A 19,176-nucleotide genomic window follows, 5' to 3' on the forward strand; every position below is an offset into this window, starting at 1 on the left:
AATGTCTATAGAGGTGCAGTAGTAATGGCCCATGCAGTAGGCTATACATGTGAGAGTCGACTTGGTAAAGATGAATCAAAATAGTACTCTGAAGAACTGCAATCTCCCTTGAGCAATTGAAATCTTTGAAGGATGCAGCGGTTTGTGTAACAGTGTTGTTAACTGTGGGGCACGTCTATTGCAAACATTGAGCATGTTTGCTTGGAGGGGGCACATCAACACAATCTCCTGGGGTGAGCAGCTGAAGTGGTATACTTGGTAACGCTTTAGAATAACATGTGCTTATTAGGTATTAACAGTGCATAATAAGCAGTTAACAATTCATTACTAACAGTTAGTTAACTGTTGTTATCCTTTAATAACATTAACAAGTGGTGTTTAATTAATGCAGAAACAGACCACGAATGTTCGCCTCTGTTCAAGGCAAACTGAAACATGTTTTAAATCGATCACGAACGTTCGCCTATGTTTGCAACTTTAAACCAGAGCTTTGAACGCACCCACTTATCGTCTTTAAGCCTCGGTTGCTAGGTAACCAAACTATATACAAAGCTGGCATATCTTTAGACTGCTGACAAACTGACAAACTGTTTTATGCGTTCACTGAACAAAGATTATGGAAATTAAACACCACTTTTCCATCAGAAACATATTTGTAAAAAGCATAGCTAGTATGATATAGAACATCGGAATATTTTCCATAAGCCAATTAGGAACAGTAGTGTAGCTCAACAAGTAGCGATGCACTCTTTGACACGGGAGACCGTGGTTCGATTCCTGTTCACTGCAACAATTTTGAAGGTGTATTTCTCACAGCTAAACCAAGCTAGATAGACTCTCTATCTGATAGAGAGATACAGACTATAGAGAGATAGAAGGTTGGGCTTGTGGAACTTTAGGCTACATGGTCCTCGCTTTAGATTGGGGGGCTGCAAAATTTACTACAAATAGCTAAGAAAGGTCTTATAAGCGTTTTAGTTATCCACCTTTTTGTCTTATACACCATTAACAAGCATTAACAAGCTGCTTGTTAACACTTACAACTGTTAACAAATATGCTTGTAAGTAACCTAAAAGGCTGCTTATTAACACTTACAAGCTGCATGTTAACAGTTAGTTAATGTTATTAAAGGATAACAACAGTTAACTAACTGTTAGTAATGAATTGTTAACTGCTTATTATGCACTGTTAATACCTAATAAGCACATGTTATTCTAAAGCGTTACCGTATATTTTACTTATGTTTGAAGAGAGTAATTGTGCCCAGTCACCAAGCGACCAGGTTTGCCATCAGGTTTCAGCACCTGATCATATCAAACTGCATGTAGGCATTACTACTGTGTCATCAATATTAGCATTTCATAATTGTGTCATTGTCATCTGAGCTTAATGCTACTGATAAACAAGATTTTGACCTGCTGTGTATAACAGGAGTCATGCAAACTACAAAGTTACCACGTATGAAGCACTGGTATGATTAATGGATTTGTATTTGAATGCAGACATTTGATATTAATATACAATATTCTTGTAAAATGTTTCAACAACTATATTGTAAAGTAACTACACGCTTAAAGAGACTACCGTCCCGGAAAGAGAAGTGAGAAACAAGAAACTCGTTTTAAATCGTGTTTCTTACCTTGTAACATCCACATAGTTCTGCCAAACTTATGCTAACCGTTCGCTAGCTTGTAAACAAATCCAGGTGCTTTATCGTTACCTTTTCCCACAGTTTGAAATAGCATAATGCACAATTTCTGCCAAATCCTGCCAAGTTTCCCTTTAAATAAAGCATAGGCTTTTATATTTTAACTATTCAGCAGCAGGTTAAATACCATTCTTAACTGCCTGTAGACTATGCAGCTACAATTTTAGGAGATCATAGGCTACGATCATTTTACATAGGCAATCCTGCTTATGACAAGGCCACTCTTAATGCTGCTCTATCTGTTAAAAAATACAACAGGACAACGAAAAAGCAAAACTGAAGGTTACAAAGAAAAAAAGCTCTCCCTGAAAACAAGGGGTCATTAGACATGATTTGCTTTCAGTTTAAGACTTTGAATTGGTAACTCAGCTAATCTGGGGTGAGTCTGGGGGCACCCCCCCCACCCCCGGAGAACCCCCATTGTCAACTTCAAGGCAGCGCTGCCACAGTTGACTTCAAGGCACCTGCCATAACCCTTGGCTGATCCGCTTTCCAGGCACTACTGGAATAGATCACAATAGATTGCAAATGTCTGCTGTGGTGAAAGGCTCCACAAAGTTACACAGCTGACAGTGGAATACAGTTCTATTCACTTTCCCTAGATCTTCCTGAGTGTGCCATGTTCTTAAAGGAACTTTGAGTGCATCGAAATATTTAAACATTGAGGGCATGGAATAGGTGACGTACGACTGTGGACTCTTATTTCACTGTAATGTTTTAGATAGTCTCTTTTCAGCACAAAAAGTGTAGTATTTACAGCTCCATTGCATTCAGATTTTGATCTATGCCTGAATCTGAAATGTAAGAAAATATCAATATCAAGCACCATGAAACAACTAAACTTAATTAGATATACCACACTTTCCAATTGACTTAATAAACAGTCACAAGATAAGAATACTTTATTTATCTAATTTGATTTCTTTCTTTCTTTCTTTCTTTCTTCATGTACGTGTGTATGTGTGTGTTTTGGGGGAGGGGGGGGGTCTACAATCAATTAAAAATTATTGGTGGCGCCAAGGTGGTGGGGGCCCCAAAATTTGGGCCACAAAAGGGCTTGGACAAGGGCGTCGTAGTGGGGGGACAAGTGGGAATAAATTACCCGGGTCCCAAGTGGGGGGAGGGCCCCTAAGGAGTTGAATTTTATTTTCCTTAATAATAAATAATTTCCTTAATTTAAAGATCTTAATAAATGTTATTAACTAATATAGATGCAAATATTTCGGGTAAATGCATCAGTTGATTGATGTATTAAATTGTGTCCAAGCCAACATTGTTTGAGGGCAGGCACCCTCTCCCTTGCACGAAATGGTTCAGTCCGCCTTCCCCTGCTAGGCGCATTTTTGAAGTAACGTTCATTCTGCCGAAGGCAATGCAGACGGTTACGGTGTGAAGATGTCTAAGTCTAAGAAAGCTAAATCCGGTTCCCAGAAAAGAAAAGAGAGGCAAGAAAGGGAGAAAAAAAGAAATAAGGGAAACAGTGTTAACAGCCTTCTTTCCCAAGAAAGGTGAGCCCAATGTGAAAGCAATAGTCTACAAATGAAATTAAATCCTGAAGGTTACAAAACAATTCAATACCACCGCGAATCCGCGATTATCAGTGCTAAAACAGCATTAACACAAAATTAGAAATAACATGATGCCTGATTTATAGCCTACCACAACATTTCAATAGCCTACTAATTCGAAAATTATTATGAGCTAATAGCTTAACTTAGTAGGCTCAATGTTATATAGGTTCATGAGGAAAGGCTGTCAAATTAGTAGCAAAGCTAACTAATAGCTGTTCTCTCAGCCAAAAGTGTTCAATTTGTATAGATAGCTGTTCTCTCAGCCACAAGTGTTTTCATTCATTTCATGTTCTAGCTTTTAAACATTCTTCAAATAAAACAGATATTCAGTGAAGTCTTGGGTAATAAGATTATTTTCTGTTATACAGTACATATAAGAGTTGTTAGATTAATTCAATGTGTGATTAGATAGTAATTAGTTGTGAACCTCATGCTTCATGCTTACAACCGGTGGTTGGTTGGTTGGTTGGTTGGGGGGGGGGCATGGCCACCACTTGTGCATAGGGCCCAGAATTTGGTGCTACGCCCCTGGGCTTGGGCCAGCTCTGAGTACAGGGGAAATGTTCAGACTACCACAATACTGACACGGAGTTCTGTGATCTTGGACAAACACAACTAGTGGTGATTTCAGAAGATGGCGCTAGAGGTAAAGAAAAGAGCACCCAAAGTTGCTTACTCCACATGATGGTGCTAGTAATCTAGAACATATACTGTGTCTGCCTCTTCTATGTTCTAATAGATAGACAAGAAAACATACAGACAAATGAACACACACACGCACACACAGACAAATAAACCCACACACACACATATACAAACACATGCACATGCACGCACATATGCGCGTGCACACACACACACCATACATGAGAGATATAGGCTCTCTTAACATCCTCCCTCCCCCTCTCTCTCCTTTTCCTTTCTCTCTCTCTGCCATTTGTTTGCAGAATGATAAAAAAAATCATACCCACATGACAAGATGTTGTCAATACAATACAATACTTTTTTTTTAAATGTTTAAAAGTTTCCTCTTAGAACAAACATGTTTTTGAAGACACAGAGGTGAAAAGAAAATGTCATAATAATATGATTAAACAACATAATAAGATAAAAAAGATAAACTCAGTTCACTTGTATGCAGTACCAATGGACATAATACTCACATGAAATCTGAGACTATATACATAATCTTAATGCAGTTACACAAAGTGTACTGTAAATGAATTACATTTATATTTTTTATAATTCATATACATTCTTAATGACTAATGTATACTACATTTCAAATGTATATAATGTATAGACTATATGACTTAAAAATATATTATTTATTTATTTCACCTGCTAAAATTAATTGAATTAAATTAAAATAAAATTAACCCACAATGTTACACATGCAGAACGGACACACATTTAATAATGTAAATTGTGAAATTACAATAATTTAATACTGTAGTACAATATATAAATGAGCCTACACTTGCAGCACCATGGATTGCATTCTGAAAAGTCACAAGAAGACAGCATAGAGCATATAAGCCACGGCAGAAGAGCTTGATGGTCTTTTTGGCCCCACCGTCAACCTCAAGGCAGTGCTGCCTAACCCTAACCCTAACCCTAACCCTTGCCTAACCCTAGCGCCTAACAGGCAGCACTTCCTTGAAGTCAGCGGTGGGGGCCAAAATGACCGCATATCGGCACAAGGCTGCGTCTTCTGCTTGCTTTATGGTATGCACAATCACGAAATCGCCACTTCATGTGGCGATTACAATAAATGAGTACATTTTTAAATTGGTAAATTATTAATGTTATTCAAAAATAATTATGCATAGCTGTCCTTTCTGTTCCAACCACTAAAACAAAAGTAGATTAACACACAGTACACAATTTATCATATAATTTATTTAATTAAGGAATAATATTTTTAGAATAATTCACGTATGCATGTGTGTATGTATGTTTGTATGTATGTATGTATGTATGTATGTATGTATGTATGCATGTGTGTATGTATGTATATGTATATGTATATGTATATGTATATGTATATGTGAATGCTGTGTTTGTATGGCTGCTGGAACACTGTAATTTCCCTTTGGAGATGAATAAAGTCTATCTATCTATCTATCTATCTATCTATCTATATCTGTCTATATAGATCTATCTATCTAAAACACTACTAAGGTCCTGGTGTGACTCTGTAATAAGAAGTGGCCCAGGGGTGTGAAGTTTCCACTAGTGTCTGAGACCAATCCGCTGCAACACCAAGATATGAATAGCTTTATTGATGTTGAGAGAGTGGCTGGAAACTTCTAGATCCTGTGTGGTCTTGAGGTGTGAACCAGCCTTTCTGCTCACTGCCCCCCCCCCCCCCACACACACACACACACTCACATACACACACACACACATACACACACTCACATACACACACACACACACACACACACAAACACACACACACACACGTCCCTTCTTCCTTTGAACCAGTACATTAAAGGGTGTACAATGCATGGCAAGTCTAAAAGCAAACTTTTAAGTAATGTGTTTAATATAAGTTACTCATGCAATAAATATGCAAACACACAGTCACACACACAAACACATTTCACACACGCATACACACACAGACGTACGCAGGCTTGGACATACACATGTGCACACACGATACAACATATACCTCACGGTGTTTGCAAGTGCATGACGCTAAATAAAAGCATTATATTTGTTATGTAACTTTTTATGTGTTGCATGAGCATGCAGCGCTCATTAAGAGTGTAAATACAGATGCATATGATATTCACACATGTGGACTGTAGCACTGCTTACACCTGTATAAGTCACTGTATTTAGCACTGCATATGCAGCATACCCAGATACTACAGCTTAGTAGCTCTGATCATCTCAGCTGATTGCAATTAATTCAGATTTCTCTGTCTTGTTGTTTGTTACACTTGTATTGTCCTGGTGTTCTCTGCCAAACTCTTTTGATCTATTTCTGTGCATGCAGGTCTGTGGACAGAGGGCTGATGCATCATGTTGAAAGCACAAACAGCAGTCCTGGGGGCTGGGGGGCTGAGGCTGATTCCGGGAAATAACGGCCCTGTATACCATCGTGGGTAAGAAACCTCTGCGGTCCAGCTGTACTGCGTAAGGCGTGGGAGTGATGGACAGCAACCAGCGCCCTGAGAAACAAACAAGAGAACGGGGTGGAAGGTGTGTGTGTGGCTCTAAGCTAGTTGCATATTGCATGCGAATAAATTCAGGCACGCGCACGCACACACACACACACACACACACACAAAACAGTAACCTTGAAATAAATGACCACACAATTATTGTTTCAAAATGTTCATTGTTTACTAAACAAATAAATACAATGAGTGTCCATTTTCCAATGGGCCTAAATACAAAATAACCTAGTTTTAGGCAAGTCCCCCCACTCAGCATACAGGAAGGGGCGGGCTATGTGTAGAGACTACTGCCATATTGGCGTTACGAACTAACCCCATGCATTTCTATGGAGGATTGTGTGAGTGCTGTGCTCCCCATTAGCTTCTCACGGTAGTTGTACAGGGTGGTGCACAGACCACTGTGCACCTTGTGAAGTGCATCAGTACACTTTGCTTTTTACAGGCTGATGGAAATGAACATAGTGGCCTAATGAAGTGCACCCGGCAAAAACAGAAGTAAACATATTATTAACAATAATAATAACAATTGTTTGTTGGGTTGTAGTTGGGTTGTTTAAAACAAAAATGAAATGAAAATTGGGTTGCTTTGATTATAATATTGTTATATATTATAATTATATATTATAATTTATTTTATCGATACAACAGAACTACAATAATTTTATATTATGTGTTAAAATCGTATCTATTTACAATTACAAAAGTTGAAAAGCCTGTGAAAAGGGCACAACAATAAGGCTGAATCTAAGAGCGAGGGTGTCTGCTCTTTTAGGTGGTTAAAAGGGGCCAGGTCACATTTCGCACTCAGAGTGGAAACATCAAGAAGAATACAGCAGGTACATGACTGGTTTAACACACACGTACACATGCAAACAAACTCTCATGCAAACAAAACCTCAACTGAAAGTCTTGTACATGTGTGAAAGGAAGTTGCAGACCTTAAATAAAGGCATTCAAAACTCAACATGAAGACATGTTTCATGCTAATACCAGAATTAATTATTATTATTATTATTATTATTATTATTAAGGATTGATTGTAAAGGAGATCAACTTATTTTAAGACTTGATCAAGGAATCCAATACATTTTTCAGACATGGTAGGCCTGTATATTATCTAAGTGTGGCCCTGAATCAAATCTTTAGTCTTAATGATCTTAGCTTTTTGCTGTATCCTCCTCTTTCCTTGGTTATTGAGTCATAATAACCTGTAATAACCTAATAATTTATCTACAATTTACTTCACTAAATGAAATTTAATTTCTTACACCTTCAAAAGTCTAAAAAGTAATACATTAAACAACATATAAAAGCAATATTCAATACACATTTTTTGTGGAACAGACAAATTAAAAATCACTTGCACAAATATACAGTAGGTTATTATCTATGATTGAAATAGAGCCCCATTAAGTAGACTATGTGTCTGTGTAAGACTGTAGTTGTACAGGAAATGTCTGCACACACTGCATGTAGTGCCCACCCACTCTCCTCCCCTTCACTCTGATTGGCTAATGATCTTCATCCATCCTCCTTCAAAGACCAACCCCTGTGTCTCAATAAAAAAATCCATAAACTACTAAGCCGATTTGTTTTTCACTGCAAGCATACTGTTCATAATGTTCAGGTATTATATTCATTTTTTATGTGTGTGTGTGTATGTGTGTGCGTGCATGTGTGTGCGTGTGTGTGTGTGTATGCACACGTGCCTTTCCACAGATAAACTCACTTCTGGAACAAAAAAGTGCAACCGTCTCTTTCTCTCCCTCTCTCAGTCACACATGCTCTCGAGGTGTTCATTTGTAGGCCCTCCCCTATACACTAGCAGACAAACGGCGGTCACATTTGGTTTACAGCCAGAAGGTGTGTGTGTGCGCATGTGTGTGTGTGTGTGTGTGTGTGTGTGTGTGTGTGTGTGTGTGTGTGTGTGTGGTTACAGAAAGTTCCACACCCTCTTTCCATTGAAATAACAACTGGAAGGCAATATTCATTCACAATTTATTTTAGCATTTATGATAACCATTAATTTACCACACCTCTTTTTCACCACATTTTTTTCACACACCTGAAAAAAAGTAAGACTGATATGACAAAAGTATAAATCCACAAGAGTGGTAACAGAATAAAAACAGAAGTATCAGAAAATATCAGAAGATGAATACATAAATGCCAAGCAAGGGATGCAATCATACTCAAGGTGTAGCAAGTAATTTCAAACTCTGTGCTCTATTCTCTTCTTCTTTTCTTTCTATTTATTATTATTATTTTTTTTATTTGATTTTTGTTATTATTATTATTATTATTATTATTATTATTATTTGTCGTTTGTATCTTTTATTGTTCTTGTTTTGTTATTTTGATTATTGTTGTTGTATGTTTTGTAACTCAGGGCATTGCTGTAAAAGAGCTTGATGCTCAGTCAATTTCTCCCTGAATAAACTACAGTAGAGATTTCTCACAAACCCATCAAATCTCTTGAAAGAATGCATGTAAAGTGGCAATATAAATAAATAGTTGTGTGTGTGTGTGTGCAGCACTCTGTATGTCAAAGGAGTGTGACTAGAACCATCAGAGTTTGATGAAGTGGTTGAGGATAACTTTCATGTTGCAAATTCAACATGTAATGTTCATTTCATCATAACTTGTAAGGTGCTGTAAGACCAGTCTTTCAGCTAGCCTTGCTTTCTTGAAACAGAAAAGACATTCCATAACCGAATGCCTTTTGTAGGCAATTTACATCTGTGTGGGTACCTGTGTTCGATCTCTATTGTCTAAGCTGGCTGTGGCCATGATTCCTAACACCCCTGCTTCCTCCACTACTTCAGAAGTCCTATATTATCGAGACACCTCTGCCAAAGAGGTTAGTAGCCTATTCCAAAATCTGGACGCATAGGTTGCTGTATCGAACAGTGGGAGGCAGAACTCAAGCTGGGCCATGTAAAGCCATTTATTACAACAGAGGACACATCCAACAATCTAGGGCAGGGGGTATTCAATTAATCTTCAGCGAGGTCCAGTTACAGAAAATTTCCTCAAGCAAAGGTCCGGAGCATCATAATGTTTAACGTGTGTTTAGGCTATGTATATGTTTATGTATGTATGTATAATAGGATGGATGGATGAAGCCTAGTTGTAGATAGATAGATAGATACTTTATTGATCCCCAAGGGGAAATTCAAGAAATACAAGATTGTAGGCCTAGGCCTAATGTTTAATGTGAAATAAAATAAGTAGCCTATAAGGCAACATTCGAAATGAGGAGAAATAAGGCAAGATAAGAGTAGCCTAATTGGGGAGAAAAACTGAGTAGCCTTGGCTATTTTTAAGATCTTAACGTGCACTTTTAGTTTTTTAGTTTTTTTTAATGTTGACCCGAAATCCTGGAAACCCAGGAATATCACGTTGTTGGGCAGCGAATGCTTAACTAGATTGTGGTGGATCAATCATATTGCCTTCTTAAATCGTAAAATATTCTGTGGTCTCAGTTCACTGTTGAATGGGCCTAGCCTACCCCATGCTTGCTCAAAATATATGCTTTGTCTAGTAGAGGTGCTTCAAATTGGCGCTTAAAATCGCCTGTCTCAGAATATATAGAAGAGGTCCAGGGCAATTCCGCACAAAACTGTCACATCCATATTTAGTTGGCGTTACGGACGTGACAGTTTTGCGTGGTATTGCCCCGTATCGTTACATAAAGCTCTGTTCTCGCTGTCTAGCTTTCTCCTCTTTGAGCAATCGATGATTTGAAAATAACTTACTTATCGTTAACTTAGATATCCATCTTAATTGTTTCTCGTCCCGTCTCCTCTTCTCGCTCGTTTCAGGCTATCAGTCTCTTCTCCATAGTAGGCCTATAGGCTACTTTACTCACTGACTCGACTTTATCAGAATTCACAGATTTCACTGGCTGAGTAGCAGCAAGCGAAATGATGGTTCCTGAAGCTCCTGAAGTAAATGCTGTTATCCTAATCAACGAAACATTTAGCGCAGGTTTGAAATCTTACGTGAAAATCTAAATTAGGCTATTATGGTCTGGGTCCGGATAGGATCACGTCACGGTCCGGACTCGGACCGCGGTCCGCCATTTGGTGATGGCTGATCTAGGGCAACACGATGCCTGCAAAGCATCAACACATCAACAAAAACAGATGCTTGATAACAATGAAATTATCAGCATATTTGCTTAAGCATGACATAGCGCACACTTTTGCACTAGGGCTGCAAAATTATCGCAATTGTAATCGCAATATGAACCAACGCAATTACCTAAACACAAAAGGTACAGATAATCATACACAATTAATTTGGTCACATTTCTGACGTTTATATTCATTTCATCCTCCTTGACTATGGCACCTTTGGTTGGTGGGTGTGCATAGTATGTTAGGGGCACAGAAATTCTGATTGGTGAGCTTCCCAGTTGGTCGGGGACGCTGTGCTTCTTGTGCACCGGGAATGCTCACCAATCAAGGGTGGCACAAATTAAAGAGACATTTTGAATATTGAACTAAATCAATTCATTGACATTGAAAAGTCAGAAAAATTGCAATTAGATATTTTCAAAATAGTTTTGATGGTACATCAACTCAACAGGATGAACGGCAATTCGCCTGCAAATAGCACTATGTAATCCTGGCAATTGGGTAGGATCACTAAACCCCCCCCATGTATGATTTGCTTTACAGCATATAGGTGCATCTCAAAAAATTTAAATATCATGAAAAAATAAACTTTAAACCGTCTAATTTAGTTTAAAAAGTGACACATTAATGGCTGATTGCCTCCATACCACGCTGCATTGATGCAGTAATTTGTGCACAAGGAGCTCCAACCAAGTATTGAGTGCATACATTTTCTTATTATAACTTAATGATTTATTATTTTTTCTGAAGGTTGACATTCTGTTTTATGAAATTTGTATTATCATATTTTGAGATACCTGGATGGTTTTTCATGAGCTGTAAGCCGTAATCATCAAAATTAAAACAAAAAAGGCTTGAAATAGTATAGAAATACTTTATATGTAATGAATATATGAAGTGAAAATGTTAATTGTTTAATACTAAATTAGGGGGTAAAAATGAACTTTTTAACAATAATCTAATTACGTAATGCATGTAACATGATCTAAATAGGCAGTGGTTTATCTAACCTAGTCATGTACTTATTATCTGTTTTATTTTCAGAACCACACACACGGCCGAATTGGGGCCTGGAGCCTTGGGGCCTTGGAGCTGAATACGATGCAATAAAACTAGAAAATTTTTAAAAACAGACCACGTAGCATTTGCTTAGGGTTGCCTAGCAACATAAGTGACTTTGCTTAATTTGTAAAGCAAAACGAACTACATTGCAGAAGAATTAAGGATACTGCTTCTTCATGACTTGTTTAAATGTCATTGTAATTTATTTGACACATGCTCGCATTTAAAAGTGTCAAGCATTGCTGTCCCCGATGTCAGAGCAGCTCCTTGTGGAAACAGCAAAGAGGAGTGCACATATCCGATGAGATTTCTGACGAGGAGCAGAAGATCTCTGGCCTTACCAGAGCCTTACTGTTTATGAATAAAAAATGATAATAGAAACAACTGGAATCTATTTCTTTCAGCTTAACGTTGGCTACGGATCAATCAGATGCCGCCCTGCGTGACTGTTTCCACACAACAGACTGGGGAGTTTTTCGGACTGCTGTTGATAACATCAACAATTACACTGAGTATGTAACGGGCTATATATGCAAATGCATTGATGACATTGTACCGAGGGTGACCGTACAAACTTTTCCTAACCAGAAGCCATGGGTGAACGGAGAGGTCTGTTCAGCACTCCGAGCTCGGACAGCTGCCTTCCATTCTGGCAACCCAAGCGAGTACAGTAAAGCACGTTATGAACTGAGAAAATCAATTAAAAGTGCTAAGAGACAGTACAGGGAAAAGGTGGAGTCACACTACAGCGGCTCTAACACCAGAGACATGTGGAGTGGGTAAAGGACAATTACAGACTACAGAGGAAGGAGCGTCAGAGCAGAGGTGTCTGCTTCTCTTGCAGAGGAGCTGAACTCCTACAGTATGCCTGCTTTGTAAATGACATCAGGTAAGAGTCTGTCAGAGCAAGATTGCTGCCCATTTCAGTTATCTGAAAGAGAATTGTGTAAATCATTTATAAGGGTGAATACACATAAGGCTCCAGGGCCTGACAAAATTCCAGGTCGTGTTCTCAAGGCTTGCACATCTGAACTGGCTGAGGTCTTTATGGACATCTTTAATCTCTCCCTGCATCAGTCTGTTATCCCAGTCTGTTATCCCCGCAAGGTAAAAATCAATTGTTTAACTCAAGGGGAGGTGGAAAATTAGTGTAATTCCCCAAATGGTGGAATATCCCTTTAAACCTCAGAACCCCCACCCAGACACACAACATATCCCCTCCCCATACACACCATTTCATCATTCCCCTTTTCATCCCCCCCCCCCCCCCCCACACACACACACACATACACACACAAAATACACCTTCTTAATTACTCCTTTTAATTTACTCTTTTAAGTTGAGCTGGCTCTTGAGCTTAAGAATTTCATTACTTATAATTAATTTTATAAGTACATGACAATAAAACTACTTGAACTACTGAACTTGAACATAACATCACAGAAATGGATCCAATGATGTTAACCATGCAGATTCACTAGATTACTTTGATATTTCCATTTCTCCAACCCTTTCATATAGGCTATGTAGGATAATACAAGCAAAGATCCTTTAGAACACTTTATCAACCATCTCTAATACAAGTGTAATAGTGAATACATACATGTCAACAACAATCTTGAAAACACATGTAAGAAAAATAATATTTAATTGTAATTTCCTTTTGTACATAAAACAGCTTACTCAATCATACTTGTACAGAGAAAATGCTCATTATCAGAAGTGCTCAGATCATCACCTGACAGAATAAGTAACCAGTGTACCAGTGTACACAGTGCCCTGTTGCAGCTCTCTCTTCTTCCTCCCACTTGTCCTTGTGTCAGAGAAATTCAACGCTGCATAATTCATTATGGCCACATTTATATCATGGTTTGTGCAAAGCTCAGAAGGAACTCCTGTTGATTAACAAAGAAAGCATGTATGGAAATTGACAAGAAAGTAAATAATAATAAAATAAAAAATAAAGCTGTTTGTTTTGTCTATTGTTGATTGATTAATTGATTGATTTTATTAACAGAGGATACAATGAAGATCCATGGAATAACATTCAAATGAGCATTTGTTTCCAACATGGTCCCTGATGTCAGCTAAACAGGACCAACAGTTACAAAGACACAGAATCCTCTAAAACTAACGATAGAAAAATGCAGTAAATACTGTAAATAACAAACAAGCATGACACTTTTATCCGTTTTTATCACTGTAGTATCGTAGTATCTTCCTGTGTCTGTGTGTGTTTGTGTGTGTGTGTGATATACAAAGACAGGACACTTCCTGTAACTAGTCTTATCTTACCTCATAGCCCCAACCTGATGCAAAGTGAATGGCTGTTCCATAATATTTCTATTGATGCCATTTTAGTATTTATTCTTTTTTGCCAGATGTATTCAACATACCTGTTGAGTGATGACATAAAGTTTTCTTGGAGTTGATGTAGATTAGCATACCGATGATAATAATTACACAGAGTCCCACTGCAACACTCAGTCCATACACAAGGGGATCCACTGGCTCCCCTACAACACAGGAGTAAGAACCTCTTCATTTATTAAGATACTACAGTATATCAAAAAGAATGACTGATTTGACTGATTGACAGTGCAGTTCATAGGAGCAAAAGCTAACATATTGCAACTTATAACCAATATTTATTTATATACATTTGGTTTTGAAGTACACCCAGACGGTAACACTCCATAATAAGGTGCCATAATAAATAGCAAACTAGTAATTACCTAACCCTTTGTTAATATTTGTTAATTGTTACTAACATATCTATTTGGCACAAGTTAATAGTTTTTTCATCATCAATTAAATATTTGTTGTTTGCATAAAATCTGTATGTTAATGTTTTAGTAAATCTATTAACTAATATTGTATTAGTATGTGTTAATAGTTAACTAAATGTATTTTTGGCACTAATTAACAGTTATTTCTTACATCATTTAAATGTTAAATGTTTATTTACAAACTATATGTTAATAGAAAAGTTAATGACTTATTAATTTTTAACTAATTGATATTAAACTGTGATTCTGCCTATCCCAATATGAACCACTCCCCATAGGACCCTTACAATAGATAGATAGATAGATAGATACTTTATTGATCCCGAAGGGGAAATTCAAGAAAAAAACACGGAGCTACCTTGACATGCCGCCACTCTTGTCGGCGCCAGAAACGCTTGCAATAAAGTTGGTTAAGCTTAATTAATATATTAGTAGTATATAGCTATCAGTATGGGGGACCCTTATAATAAAGTTGGTTAAGCTTAATTAATATATTAGTAATATATAACTATCAGTATGGGGGACCCTTATAATAAAGTTGGTTAAGCTTTATTAATATATTAGTAATATATAACTATTAGTCAGACAGTGAAGGGACTGAGACCAAAACTGGCTTATCACATTTATTCCTTCAGGAAAAGTTAAAACAAAACATGCCTTCAGGCACTGGCATACATAAAACAGCATCTGCACAAGCAAAATAAAAATAAGTAGTTGAATGGGCTATATTACATGCATGATTATACCATCACTGTCAGCCCTACTAGCAAGATAGACGTGCAACATGGAATGTTCAGGTGCACAGAACGAGTTTATTAATATTCTGAGACTCACTAAACACTCACATACGTAGACCCACTGTTCGAATTACCATAGAGCCCGGTAGTGCCCAGCCCCCTTAGTTCTGGCCAGGGCACTACTAGTTCTGCTCGAAATCACTGTCAGAGGGGGCCCACTCATTCATTGTCAAGTTGCCAACCCGTAACTATGATAATCTACATTTTCCCCGTTGGTTGCAATGTGTATTTCCCCCATAGACTGCAGGGGCACTGCTCTGCATAATAGCCCCCTGTCCTGTCCGATCTCACCCTCCTCTGAATCGAGTTCAGAGTGCTAGAGCGTTGTTAGCGATTGAGCAATTAGCAGCAGTGGAAAAAGTTCAAAGGAATTTAGGCTATGTCGAGGAGTAGGCTATCGGGACTTTAAAATGCAAGGGGCAAGGGAAGGGTCCTGCCTGAAGAAACTCTTCATCGCAGGCAACACGTTTTTACCTAGCCTACTTCGGCAGAATGCGAGAGAGGATTCTCTGCGCTTAATGACATTGATGACAAAGCCAGAAATCGTTTAAGGGAGCGCAGCTTAAATGCGCTTCTTTTTCTGAGCATCAATGCGTCTCTCCTGGTCCAGTTCAACCCAAGCCATTCGTGAAATCATGGCTCAGGGCATCGTCCATCAACTGCGTGGAAAACGGAAAAAAAAAATGCCTACCAATAGGCCACTTTGGGACTATCTCCAGTAGCCGAGATGTGATAAAGACAGCTGTTTTGTGTTAACTTTCAGTTTTTTCAGTTGTGCGATGTTCAGTTGTGCACGTAAAATATTTGACAATTAGCTCTGCTCAGATTCATTTTTGGCAATAGCCTTTGTTATTAGGCTGAATTTCATAATGTCATATATTTCATTTTAATAAACTGGCTACCCTGCTTATTATAATCTATTGGATGTTGAATCGACAGTAGCCTTTGTTATTAGGCTGAATTTCATAATGTCATAGATTTCACCCCCCCCAAGTGGGCCCCCCCGGAAACGGCGGGGTAATTCGAACACTGCGTAGACCATACGGAGGTAATGCATAAACATAATGCTAAACTAAATGTACATTAATTTCCTGCTAGACTGAATTGCACTTTCCATGAGCACTAAGCTAAACTACACTGAATGCATGGAAAGTTGCTTGCGGAGTTTACAGCCAGTCGCGTTAGACTCGTGTGTATGAACTCGTGGTCATAATGAAAACATTAATAAACGTTCTCTAAGTTGCTAGAATTGCTACCAAATCCTAACAATACATGTAAAGTAATATAATACAGGTGGTATATCGAAGTTTTCAACTTAAACAACATTTTACAGTTACAAAATTAAAACAAAGTGGATAGTGCTTTATACAGTCAACCTACCCAATGCAAAGCATACCGCTTCTGATCAGCTATGGCAACAATGCAAGGACAAAACGCAGCAGTGCTGCAGTATACCGTTTCTCCAAAGGGGGCTCCAAAACACCAATCTCAAAAAAGCTGCTTAATTACGGCGAAAATCACATACAAACACTAAACTATATTTCTAACTCTGTTACACCCCTCCCCTGAATTTCACCAAATTCAAGCAGCAACCAAATAGTACTTCCAAAGGCAAAGAGTACACTACTTTCAAACGTGCCAAATAGATATGTTAGTAACAATTAACAAATATTAACAAAGGGTTAGGTAATTACTAGTTTGCTATTTATTATGGCACCTTATTATGGAGTGTTACCCACTCAGACTTTACTGAGAGAATGTCAGAATGAATGTGTATCTTCAATCGATAATGAAGTCTTACTGATGTTAAGGACTGTTCCGTTTCCAAACAGATCTAGTAAACTGGTCATGTTTGAGGCCATATGCGGCATACAGCTATGGTATTTGATAGATAATGAAGGCAACATGCAGCTAAGGTATTTGATAGATAATGAAGGCAACATGCATCTATGGTATTTGATGGATAATGAAGTCTTACTGATGCTAAGGACTGTTCCGTTTCCAAACAGTATCTTGCCGCATGCAGAAACAGCACAGTAGTATGTTCCAGTGTCTGTGAGGCTGAGGTTGGTCCTGGCTAGTGTGTAGCTACAGCCCCTCTCACAGTGACTGCTCCTGTTCATGTCGGTGTAAATCACTCCTGGATGGAAATTATCTTTAGCTGCTCTGAACCAGAACACTCTGAGATCCTCTGTTTTCATCTCACTGAGTATTGTGCAGTTAATTGCCACTGAGTCTCCTTGGTAAAGTATTTTCAGTACAGGGGATTGAATTATTTTTGTTGAATTGGAACCCTGTTGAATTTGTCCTACGTAGAGTGAAAATCTATATTAATAGGCAATTAGCCATTAAACTCAAATCAATGTTGAATACTGAGAAGAAAAACACCTTACCTTGCACTGCCAGAAATGTTCCACTTACAAAATGCAACTCAAACGCATCATTCACTCCACATAGGTACAAGGCTTCATCAGATGTTGTTGTGTTGGATATGATCAAATGAAGTCCAAAATTCTCATTTGTTATGTTAAAACGGGAATCTTTAAACTCATCGTAAAATTTGAGATCAGCATGATTTTGCCACATTGCCACAGGAGAGGGTTTACGACCAGCCATTTGTTTATACCAGTATAGGATGTCGTTTTTGTGTTTCTCTGGGTAGAAACACTTCAAGGTAATAGCTTCTCCGGCGATTGCAGTGGTAACTTCAGTAATCTTATGTGAATCTGCAATTACTCCCATACCTAAGGAATTTCGGATTTTCGGAACAATTGAAACGAGTTACCCAAAGTCAAATACTCATTATATAACTTGTCATTTATACCATGTCTAATCTATGCAACATATAGTAAATATTTTGAATCGTGAAACAGCCTTAGATAGACACATGCATAGTAAAACTCAACAGCTTTACTTACATGCTTTCCTACGAAGGTTAACTATCACCAATAAAGTGATAATCCTCATACGCAGGACCGCCATGCTCAGCTAAATGTGTATTGAACAAATGACAGCTACAATCAAAGCACAAAGTATACTAGACAGGAAAAGCTCTTCTAATGATGGGTGGGTTTTAGATTGCATGGACCAATGCAGTGCAACAGTGTGCTCAGAAACCCAACCCTTCCTCTAGAATTTTCCACTCTCTAGCTTACAGTGAACTCTTTGAAATGTGTGTGAGTAGAAGTATAGGTAACACTTTACTTGACAGTATCGACATAAGAGTGACATGACACTGTCATGAACACATGACACTGTTGTGACACATGAAACCTAACCCTAATCCTAATCTCTAACCCTAATCCTAACCCCAACTCTAACCCTAACCATAACTCTAAACCTAACCCTAACCCTAATCCTAACCCTAACTTGTTATGACAAAAAACGAATGTCACATAATAACAGAAGCGTTATGTCATAAACGTTTATGACTTGTTTATGACACATTCATGACAGTGTCGTGTCACTCTTATGTCGACACTGTCAAGTAAAGTGTAACCTAAGTATACGTATAGCAGCCAGCCAGAAACTGACAATCTGAATGCATTATCTGACTTATGAGAACACTGGAACTCTTATTTGTTGTTAGATATCTGCATTCAAGGGGCGGGGCTAGGGATCGGTCAATTGGGTAGGATCACTAAACCCCTCCCACTAAAGAGTTTGACCTGTTTTACATCACATAATCGCCACTCGTAGGCTCATAGGTGGAGTTAGCCTGCAGCTATTTACAAGATGAAGTGATCTACCATAGTATTCTCAAAATGTACAAGCTACTATTCTTATTCTGTGTTGAATGCAGTGATTGAGTGCAAACAATGTGCACTGTTGAGTGTATACGATTATTATAGATGTCTGATTGTGAAGTGTTGTTGATCCTCAGTTTATTTTTGTAAGCCAATTCAAGTCGT

General features: G+C 38.1%; 1 protein-coding gene across 1 annotated transcript; it reads right to left on the minus strand.

Moving 5' to 3' along the window:
- Positions 1-12,492: 12,492 nt before the first annotated feature.
- LOC143125276 (uncharacterized) lies at positions 12,493-18,249 on the minus strand. The gene is made up of 6 exons (XM_076286612.1): positions 18,184-18,249; positions 17,659-18,009; positions 17,244-17,573; positions 14,076-14,195; positions 13,435-13,574; positions 12,493-12,609 (listed from the first exon to the last, which is right to left on the minus strand). Exons 1-6 carry the CDS (start codon positions 18,245-18,247, stop codon positions 12,493-12,495), a joined length of 1,122 nt encoding a protein of 373 aa, XP_076142727.1. The 5' UTR covers positions 18,248-18,249.
- Positions 18,250-19,176: the final 927 nt, after the last annotated feature.

The sequence above is a fragment of the Alosa pseudoharengus genome, unplaced genomic scaffold, assembly GCF_046254945.1.
Source record: "Alosa pseudoharengus isolate Yale_2024_CS ecotype anadromous, Long Island Sound unplaced genomic scaffold, YU_APseudo_1.1 YU_APseudo_1.1_scf_16, whole genome shotgun sequence".
Classification (NCBI taxonomy): domain Eukaryota; kingdom Metazoa; phylum Chordata; class Actinopteri; order Clupeiformes; family Clupeidae; genus Alosa; species Alosa pseudoharengus.

What these genes read in the sequence shown, in the direction of transcription:
- LOC143125276 (XM_076286612.1), bottom strand. Translation starts at nt 18,247, where the DNA reads ATGGCGGTCCTGCGTATGAGGATTATCACTTTATTGGTGATAGTTAAC. An exon ending in TAACCTTCGTAGGAAAGCAT is followed by an intron (nt 18,010 to 18,183) that starts GTAAGTAAAGCT and finishes GAAATTCCTTAG; the next exon opens with GTATGGGAGTAATTGCAGAT. An exon ending in CGGAACAGTCCTTAGCATCA is followed by an intron (nt 14,196 to 17,243) that starts GTAAGACTTCAT and finishes CCTGTGTTGTAG; the next exon opens with GGGAGCCAGTGGATCCCCTT.